This window comes from Pteropus vampyrus, unplaced genomic scaffold (assembly GCF_000151845.1).
Source record: "Pteropus vampyrus isolate Shadow unplaced genomic scaffold, Pvam_2.0 Scaffold89, whole genome shotgun sequence".
NCBI classification, from domain to species: Eukaryota; Metazoa; Chordata; class Mammalia; order Chiroptera; family Pteropodidae; genus Pteropus; species Pteropus vampyrus.
Genome location: NW_011888870.1, coordinates 3,457,967 through 3,468,641, shown reverse-complemented (window position 1 = coordinate 3,468,641; position 10,675 = coordinate 3,457,967). Strand labels below are relative to the sequence as shown.

At 41.6% G+C, this 10,675-nt stretch overlaps 1 protein-coding gene across 5 annotated transcripts in view; it reads right to left on the bottom strand.

The window, feature by feature from the left end:
* Positions 1-7,144: 7,144 nt before the first annotated feature.
* SORCS1 (sortilin related VPS10 domain containing receptor 1) overlaps positions 7,145-10,675 on the bottom strand; it is a 482,842-nt gene continuing 479,311 nt past the window's right edge. Inside the window, exons 25-28 of one of the 5 annotated variants that reach the window (XM_011363770.1) lie at positions 9,260-9,365; positions 8,977-9,137; positions 7,525-7,584; positions 7,145-7,430 (exon numbers count right to left, since the gene is read on the bottom strand). In XM_011363770.1, the coding sequence (XP_011362072.1) occupies positions 7,529-7,584; positions 8,977-9,137; positions 9,260-9,365 (323 nt within the window). In that variant the 3' untranslated portion in view covers positions 7,145-7,430; positions 7,525-7,528. Of the gene's footprint in view, positions 7,500-7,524; positions 7,585-8,976; positions 9,138-9,259; positions 9,366-10,675 lie in introns of all 5 variants that reach the window. The other 4 variants (XM_011363771.1, XM_011363769.2, XM_011363773.1 and 1 more) reach the window with 4 other exon arrangements.

The window sequence follows — 10,675 nt, the reverse complement described above, 5'->3', positions numbered from 1 at the left end:
AATTTACATTTCACTATTCATAAAATACTTTAGAAATGTATTTTTCATGATCTCTCCTTCTTTAACAATGAGTTTTGACCATAATTCAATAGTCTTTGGGCCAAAGTCAATTTTAGTTTTTGGGCTTGGTGGGCAGCCTGCTAGTCTCACACTGAAGTCCTCAGGCTACAACTGCTGCTGATGACAATCAAGATTGGCAATATTTACCCATCTTTTTCCTCCTTTGTCAAGTTAGACTTCTTCCTCTACCAGTATTTCCAAATTACTTATGAACTAACATCTGAATTACTGTGAGTTCTGCTATAAAACTTTTTTGAAGATGTAAATTTGTTCTAATGCAATTGATATATTAGGAAAGAATTTGAGGATGATGCAAATTTTGTTTGTTTGTGTGACTTTGCCAATGAGAAATACTAAGTGAGCACAGACAACTATACCCAGTTGAATTCAGCTGTGTAACAATACATGGAATACACACACACAGACACAAACACACACACACACACACACATACACACACACATACACACACACACAACCTCTCAAACATCCGCCAGCTACCTCCATTGCCTCGTATGGTATAAGCCACGCCATCCATTTGGTGGTACAATTGTCTGTCAAATTTCAGATAACTCTCTTTCCACCAACTAACAACAACCACAAGCTGTTAGCACTCCAATGCCCATTTTCACAAGCGAAACTTGGGTATTTTTTAAGGTAAGTGTTTTATTTTTGTATTTCTTAAACCAATTAACATGAGTAAAACTGTGCTACCATTTTTGCTATGGTCTGAATGGTTATGTCACTCACAAAATTCATGTTGGAAACCTAATACCCAAGATGAAGGTAGTAGAAGGCGATGAGGTGATAAGGTGATGAGGGCGGGGTTCTTATGAATGGGATTCCTGCCTGTATTAAACTTTATAAAAAGAGCCCAGAGAGATACCTTGCTCTTTCTACCATGTGAGGACCCAGTGAAAAGGTACCATCTAGGAACCAGAAAACAGGTCTGCTGAATTGGTCGTCACCTTGATCTTGAACTTCTAAGCCTCAAGAACTGTGAGAAATAACCCAGTCTCTGGTATTTGTGTTGTAAAAATGGACTAAGACAGGTTTATGTCTTTAATGTGTCACTGACACGTTACACATTACTCTGACACTAGAGAAAGCTTTTGTGTGTTGTGTCCCAGCCCCATTTTTTTCCCTAAGCCTTGTGGTTTCTATTGTGCTATTTTGTGTAGTGAGGTGATTTCTAGGAACATATATGTCACGTAATAGAACTGGCTGTATATACAATTTCCTGGGGGAAATTCCTGTGCATCAATATTGTGAAAGCTATTTTTTCTTAAACTCAGAAGTATTTCTAATTGTTATTGAGGTCCAAAATTGTTTGTTTTCTGGTTCAGGTTGTTTTAAGACCGACTTTCAACAAGTTGCGATAATGTATCTCCAAATGACTGGTTTCTTTTCAGTTTTCAGATCTCAAGGAAGCCAGGGACCAACTGCCCCTCTTCATCCCATCACTCTGCTCCCTGTTATGTTTTATTTTTACTTATCAATATCTTAAAATCACCTTATATGTATAATAATATTGAATTTGTTTCAGTAAATTGAATTATTTGTTCACTGTTCCTATTAGAATATATGGTCATGAAGGCAAGTATCTTATCTGCCTTGTTCACAGCTGTATTATGCACCACATACAGATTAATACATATTTGCATTCTATAAACCAAAGAGCCCTTTTCATGTGTTTAAAATGAAAACTATAACAATTTTTTCCTTGTAAGTCTCCATCTGGAATAATATTGGAATTTCCCCATTATGAAAGCATCAGCCTAACATGCATTTTCAAAATATTGTTGATTCCTAAGAAATAGGTAAACACGTTACATAATGATTCAGAAACCAAACTTAGTCCTTTGTTCTCATGCTACTTTCTAGCCAGTTGTTTTTTTTTTTTTCTAAACTGCAATTATTTCACTTAAATTAGCATCTAAGAATAGCTTCCTGAATTCAACAGTGTGAATGGTACCAGGGAGGAAGGGCAAGGATGGGTTGGTTCTTGACAAACAGCAACTGAACATGTAATTAGAAGTGCTAGCTGGGTAAAGGGAGCTGGACCAGAGATGACACCTCAGAGACCACTGTAAATAAAATGGATTTGTTCACAGCGCCCGAAGCTCAAAATCCAGGGTTGAGTTTCGGCAAACATTTATCTAGTGCCCCCTAATGGCAGTGTCCAGTTCTAGAGGCTGAAGGAGTGAAATGAAAAATAAAATAAAGATCTTTCCCCAAATGAGCATAGAATCTGGTGAGAAAAGCATAAAGTGGCACAGGTAAACGTAATGCCAAGTTTTAAATTGTTTAATTGTTGAGTTGTGTAAAGGGAAGTAGAATGCCATAGAGAAAGGAGCACCTACTATTTAATAAGTGCCTATGAGTTGTGGGGAGATTTGCTGGTTTTTCTGTGGGGTGAACTTGAAAGAGGTGCTGTGCCAGTCACCTGCCTGTGTGCTCTCAAGTCTACTCCCTACTCCTCCCTGCTCTGCTTTGTATTTCAGTAAACTACATTTCCCAGGCTCCACTGACTCTGGCTTGCATCTGAGTTTGGTCACTGAGAAGTACTGGCCAGAGGTGGAAGGGCCAGAGCAATGGAAAGGCAAGGTCCCTTTCTGTCTCCTCAGCTTGGAGAGCATCGTAGCTACGTCCTGTGTGTCTCCTCTGTGTCTCCAACAACTGCCAGACGTGTCCTCTGAGACTTCAGCTTCAATCTGGTGGTCTTGGATCCTGGGCTCTGGGAATCCTTGTTCCTTCCAGCCCAGGGAAGGTAGAGGCTAAACTTGGAGTTGCCTCACCTTCCCTATTTGGCATCTTGGCTCTTCAGTTACTCAAGTAAGAAATTCCTCGAATTAAACTCTCTCTGTCTGAAATCTCTAGCAATGATTTCTGTTTGACCGCCTGTACCCTTAGTGACACGGGAGACAAACTGCATCTGATGGAGAAAAAAGCGGCATAGGCTGTGGCTAGGAAAAGAATGAAGGGTTGGAAGGCAGTTTTAGCCTGTGGGAAAGGAAAAGTTAAAGGCCACCTAAAAACAACAGGAATTCTCATTCATGCTGAGCCTCGCAGTTTTGGGGACGGGTAAGGAAGGCTTGGAGCCGGCACAAATGCGTCAACCAAATATAAGGGCAAAACAATGCCCAAGAAGAGATGTCTGTTACATAGGCAAGCCACAAAGTTGGAAAGATTTGGATCCAGTCCATCTCTTTATTTTCTGCCAAGTTTAAATCAACTGTTTGGAACTCTGACTCATGTTCTCAGAGTGCCAAAGCTGGGAGGTGTCTTCTTCCTTCAAATTATATGCATGAGGACACTTAAGCTTTTGTAAGTTAAAGTGCTTTACTCAAGGTCACACAGCTGGCATAGCCATAAGGAGAACTCCATTCTGTTAATTTCAAGTTCAAAGCCAATTTTACACTGTCCTTCAAACCTTTACTATTCCTCACATTTCAGTCCATTTTATGCAGGTTCGGTCCTTCAGTAACTACAGGATTGTGAACTAATTTTAAACTGACAGTAATGTGCACATTACTTATTTCAAAGTGAATAGTTTGGAGTGATTTGTAAATAGAATAAAGAACAAACATTATATAGTCAACTGAAATGCAGGTAGAATTCAGGTAGTAGAATATATTCTACTTTGTCAGCAAACAAAAACAAAAACAAACAAACAAACAAACCAAAAAACCTTCCAACCTGCAGTGTTTACTATATTTTCATACAATTAGCCTTCATTAAGTCCTATAGAGGCATCACTTCTATATAAGGACTGAACGCTAAGGTTTAGGATAAAATAAACACCTTGAAGCCAAGACTTTAGAGACATTATCTGTTTAATAAATATGATTGTAAAAGCAATAAACAAGAGCAATTATACATTACACTACATAGTATTCAACAAAAAAATACATCAAAAAAGTCATTTTAAAATTAGAAGTAGTTCCGATACTATAAGAAAATTTTCTTTTCTTTTTTTTTCTTTTTTTTTAAATTGGCTTCCTATAAAAATAAGTTGGCAAATGAGGGATTTCAGTTGGAATCCTGGAAAACACAGAACAGCTGCCAAGTACCCCATTGCTCTCAAAGTTGCTGTTTGGAACTTCCGGGAAAAAAAAGCAAAGCAAACCTCTGCATTTTGGACAGTGAATTCAATTAGGAATAAGGCAAAAGAGAAAATGTTGGTTGGGTAGTTCAGGGTAGAGCATGCCTTCTGGGAACATGGAAAATGTTGCAATTATCAGATTTTTAGCTTGCCCTGAATCTTACCTTCTACATCCCTCCCTCCCAACCCATCCCTCTAGCTACAAGTCCACCAAACTCTGCATTGTGTCTGCACCTGCTGTTAGCGAGTAGGTAGGCACTTGGGTCCCTCCCATTTGGTGGCTCTCATTACTGCCTTCTTTTTGGGACTGAGCTGGAATGGTCTAGTACAGTGGTTCCCAAAGTTTAGTATATATCACAGTCACTTGAGGGGCTTGTTAAAACACGGCTTGCTGGACCCTACCCCTAGAAATTCTGATTCAGTAGGTCTGGGGTGGGGACCCCAAAGTGGCATTTCTAACAAATCTGAGGTGATGCTGATACTGCTGGTCCAGGTAGCACACTTTGAGAACGACAGAGCTAGATCATAAGAACAGTGAGGTCCCCTCTGAGCAGTACCTCACTAATCTCCTACAAGTGGAAGGGAGCTTAGAGGAGAGGTACATGGGGACCCTGGAGATGCTGAATCTAGAGCTGACCATCTTAGGTCACTTTTCCAAAATGCCAGGCATCCCCTCTCCACCTCTATTTTCAGTTAGGACTCACAAGCCCCTTTTTCCCTAAGTCTTCTCATGTGGTCATTCACCTATTCCTTCAACAAATAATTTTCTTCATACCTATTCTAGGCAAGGCACTGTGCTAGATTAAGAGTATTATTCCCTTTTTCATAATTTTCTAATTAAAAAGAACTGAACTGCAAGTCTGAGGACTCCCTGTGTTGTTTCGAGTGAGCCTCTTTTGGTTTCCAAACACTTTGTCTTCCAGATTAAATTTGGGAGGCTCCAGCTGAAGAGGATCAATGAGAACATTTCCTGTGGGATAGGAAGCCTGGCGGGTTGGGGATCAATTGAATTCTACAAGTAGATGGCTGCCTCGGGCATAATCCATTTCTCAGATTCATAGCGGCCGTCTTTGACCATGAACACTTCTGACTCGTTAACTTCTGACTTCCACTTTGCTACCTTTCTCCTGCCTGGGCTCCCAAGGGCAAGGATCCTCAGGATATTTAGGACACCCCAAACCCCATTACATCCCCAGAGCCATGTTATACCCTGTTGTTGGCTTGAGGATATGACCAAGAAGGAGACTGTGCTCTCTGAGTGGTTTTTCAAAACTGTTTTTGCTTATATTTTAGAGTGGGCTTTGCCTAATCCATAATATTCCAAGGGCTTCTGCTGGACAAACTTTTGTTTCCTTCTTTCTCTGAGTCTTCTTTCATGATTGCCCTGGGAAAAACTGGAGTTTTTTTCATGCTTTGAGCCAATCTGCTTTAGTTAGTCTACTAAGTCCTCCCCTTCATGCTTAGTTTTGCCCTTGCTGGTATTATGATACTGAGAGATCAGAGGGCACACATGTGGAATGCCTGGGATCATTCTACAAAATCAAAATCTCATCCTAATATAAGACAAGACCTCTGTATATTCTCAGACCTTTTGACACTCTTAAACATTAAATCCATTAACCTGTTTCTTCTTCTGGTTAAAATGGTTTTTATTTTACAAATATTTTTACTCTACTGTGAAAGAGGAAATACTGGGTACAGCAACCATCACAGGAATCAATTCCTGCCCATAGTAACATAGTCAAAACATTTCTAACAAGAATCTTCTAGAATCTGGCTGTATGAGGTTTTTGTTAAGGTGTGAGGATACTGCTATTCATCGGAATGCTTTCTTTTCCAGTGCACATGGCGAGATCTGAATATCAGCTCATTCACACACATGGCATGTTTCCAGGTGGGAAAAGACAAGGATATTTGGAAGAGGCGTGTTCTACAGGAGGAGACAAAGGGTACATGAAGCTGAATCCTTCAGGGCAGGATGCAGCTTGGCCATTGTGTACAGAAGCTGGCATGCTTGGGAGTGTACAAAACAGACAAAGATCAGAAACTTGTAGGTGGTGGAGATAGGGGTGGCGGAGGCTAGGCCAGTATTTAAGGAGTGTCAGGGTTAATGTACAGAATCTAGCAACATGTTTGGGGGAAAAAAAGGTAGGAACAGTTGAAGGGTAACTTCGGGATTAGAAGGAAGAGATACAAAGACATTGGCAGATCATGACCACACATGGAAAGCAAACAAATGGAAAGGTAAGACACTGGGTAACTGGGATTCTATTTTCTACGTAAGTTGAGGCAGAAGTAGGAAAATTTTTAAGGGGAAGCAGTCATAATTGGAAGGGGTGAACAGGAAACACAGGTTCACTTCTGACATGCTTGCCCCTATGACCCCCAACCTGCCTGCCTTCCCTGCTCTGCCTGCATATACAGAACTTTGACTGGCTTCTTTGTCCCTGTGGCCACACAGAACGCAAAAAGCAGCCTGGTAGCCACCATTGGCCAACAGAGCTACCAGATAACTTGGAAGGGAAAATGGCAATAAGGAAGATGGAACAGAGAAACAGCTCAGGGTTTCGAACTCCTGTGTATGTCTTTGTGTCTTGTGAAAGAGGCTGGGGTGGCTAATCCACCCATCAGCAAATAGTGCTAAAATAGCTGTTAAATCTAGAGCCAAGAATATTTCCAAAAATACATGCAGATTTCCTTGGCCTATACGTGTTATGAATTTTCTACAAACACGACCGATCAGAAAAAAGAGAGAGAAGAAAAGAGGAGGGCCGGGAGTGTTTTCCCATTAAAATAGAGCACCTGTATACTGCCCCTCCGAGCATGTTCTCAAGGTATAGTCCACATGCACAGGCTTAAAGCTAAAAACCCTTGTTGTCTGTGTCTGAAGAATTAAAAAGTCCCGATGCAGTGAGTGTTTGTTTGTTTGTTTGTTTGAATTTTGATTGCTTTTATTTTATTTTTGTTTGTTTGTTTTTGTTTTTACTGGCGTCCTCCATTCAAACATTTACATAGGTAGGGATTTCTTTTGTGCTTTGATTCTCAGCAACTATGGAAATACTTCCTGGCAAAATAGGAAACAGAACAACAAAGGAAAGAAAGAAAACATAAAGTTAGTGGTCATGAAGGATGATGCACTTGACAAGAGCGAAATTCTTTCCTGATCAGCAGGTCGCCTGTAGCCTTTAGGGATTTTCCTTAAATTGCAAATTGTGCCCCAGCAGATCCCCGCTTTGGCGTTGAAGGTGGAGTGGCGTGTCTTGCTCTTTGCAATCGGAGAGATGAGTCACCAGGTTGAGCAGAAGGGGAGGGAGGGGAGGGTAAAGCTACTCTCCTAAGAGAAAACGTGTAACACTTACTCATTTAATGACATTGGAAATGGAAAGGTGTCAGAGACTGCAATGCGCTGCAAGACGTTCCTGGCGGAGGAGGGATTGCTACTTTAATAACGTAAACAGCGGCTGTGCTTCATACCCCGTGGAAACGGGATTGAAAACCAAATGACCCACGAAAATGCACTTAGAGACTTTAGCGGTGAATAGACAGGGTGAATGCTTCTCTGGACTTGAAGACAGAAAAGCCTTTTTCTTTTTAACCCAAAGCAATTATGCATTTATCACCCTGTCTCCCCAAATCAAAGAAAGCACACTGAAAACTGGAGACCACATGTGGCTGCAGTGGTTATTATCACCTCCGATAAAAGCCAGTCATTGCATTTAAATTTCCCCTTAATACAACCACAAAACTTTCCCTTATCCATTTAAAGAGAAGGTCGTGTTTTCGTTTAGGTACTCATTTTTTTTTTTTTTCCCCAAGTAACAATCTTATAAAGGCCTTCTAGGTGGTTTGGCATCATCACATTAGAGTGAAGCATGAATGGTTATATAGTAATTTATCCATCGTAGTCAGCAATGCAGGATCTAGATGGGAACATTTACAGCTTCAACTCCTGATGCCAACAGACAGGAGGAAACAAGAAGAGAAATGGATCACAATGGTGGCTTCATGGGCTTGTCTAACTTCCTGGAAAATTTTCTCTGTGATAAATAGTAGGACTTAGCAATCACACCTGAGACTTTCTAGTCCTAGCTGCTGGATTCCCATGCCTACTTCACAGAGTAAGCTCTATTGAAATACAGTGCAGTTCATTTTAAGAATTCTGGTAAGGGACAAACACAGAGAAGGAAGAAATCTGCCAATCTGCTCTGTAACAGCCTAACCCTCCAGTGGTCTCTCTCAGGAAGCCCCACTCCCGGGATAGTCTACAAACTTGATGCCTCTTGTCCTAAAAATTCTCAAATTCTGTTTTCTGGGGATGATTGCTAGATTATTGCTAGATTAAAAAAATAAAAAATCTCAGGGTGATCAGTCTGTCACTCCTCTCCTAGCCTCATTATGTCACCTTGCGAGTGTTCTGGAGCAGTGTGCCCTCCTTAAAGCTGTATCAGGGTGAGGCTGCCATGTCTTTTCTGGTCATTACACATCCTGTCCCTCAAACCCTGCCTGGCCCTCCAGGCCAGCAGATCCAGGCTCTTTGCCCATGAACACTTGAAGCCCAACATTTTAGCAAGGGTTTTTGCGAAAAGAGGAAGAAACTCGTGAGAGAAAAAATACTAGACAGGAGCAAAAAGGCTTTTTTTTTTTTCTCCTCATTCCAGTGGAAGGAAGCAGGGAAAGAGTCATCTTAGCTGTTTCTCTCAGGGATGTTAGAGCAGAAAGCAGTGGTTATGTCAAGGCAGAAAGGGGTTAGAGACAGAGTCAGCCAGTGACTACTCAGGCTGAACAGCTGACAGCTACTGGGAATCATTTACCTATGAGCTGTGATTCCACCTTCTCATCTATCAGCTGGCCAGGCCTCCTTAGTTCAGTCTGAGGGATATGGGGCCTGTTTTCAGTGTGACTGACTTGACTGACCATCTCTCGTTCTTTCTCATTCTGCATCTGGGCATAAACATTAATCCCCGGGATCTTCCTAAAACATTAACAGAAACCATCACTGCTATGCATGGGAGATGTACATCACTCTGATGCATGCTTCTGAACCTGTCATGGAGAAGGAAGAGGGAGAGGAGACATGGATGGAGGGACACATACCTTTTGAACTTGTAGATGACGAACACTGCCAGCCCCACAAACACCACGGAGAGCAGCATCAGCATGGCAGATCCACTGTGGGTTGGAGTCAAGTCCACCAATGGGGCTAGGGGAGAAAGCAAGGCATGGTCATGAGCAGTGATGTGGAATGGCGTGACTCGGTGAGAGACTCACACTGTTCATGTAGAGCCATGGTAAGTCCCAGCAAACTGCATGGGACCTACATACAAGATACAAGCCACACAGCTGACATGTTGGATGTATCTGAGCCTTTCCTAGCCACCAGAATGCTCCAGCTGGCCTGTCCGAGAAGCACAGTGGAGCCAGGCTGCTTGGATTCAAGGTTGCCTCTGCCACATGCTGGCTATTTGATTTTGGATAAGATACTTCATTTGGTGAGATGAGAGTAACATTGCATATCTCATTAGGTTTTTGTGAGCATCGAATGAGTTAATGAAGGTAAATCACTGATAACAGTGCCAGGCACATATTAACTCTTCTATAAATAGCTATTATTGCTATTGCTGCTGCTATTATTCTTAATCAATATTTATAATAATATCATTATTAAATTTTTCTATACTCTGAATGCAAGCTTTCTCCCCTAAGCAATTACAGAGAACCAGAAAAACCACCGAAGGAATATTCTTACAAATTTTCCATTTCTCTCACTCCTATCCCAGTCATTGTCATGGAGAGAAAGAACTGAAGAGTAATGGAGCATGCTGATGTTTTTACACGTAAAATGCTGATGGCTGAGTGAATATTTCACAATCAGGTGCTGTCTCCACAGCTTCTCGAAGCCCTGACAGCTCATGCCAGGAAGCACCGGCCTCTCAGGTGAGTGGAGTTCACTTCTCAGGCTACATAGATGCCTCTGCATCAGTAAAAGGATCTCCCTCCCTGAGTCTGCCCTGAGATCGCAGCTCTGGGGAACATCTTTTTCCACCTCCAAACCTCTTCCACCTCAAGGTCAAACTTGTTGTACTTTTGTAATTTTGTTTGCAATTAATTTTCACCCTCTCAAAAACCAACATTTTGCGAAAATAGCAGAGTTCAAGCTTAGAAGACAAACCACACGTACCCCTTAGAAGTCTAAATGCTGGCCTTTACCTTCCATTCATTTAAGCAAAGCCTGACACTCATACATGTGGGTGACCTTTAAGCACCATTTTCTACAGCTTTTCTGTGTTGAGAGTCAAGAGGGCAACTTTCTGGTCACCCAGGTGCAAAAGTTCAAGAGCAAGTTACTGCAATACTGATGGTATCAGACAAGACATGAGGCTGCTTCTGCACCATTTGGTAAGCATAGGCTCGCATCCCAGCCACTCAGTCACCACTGCACACTGAAAATATATTCCATATACTAAGCTGTTTTGGTGAAACACAAAGTTAAGCCCGCTTTCTCAGAAATAG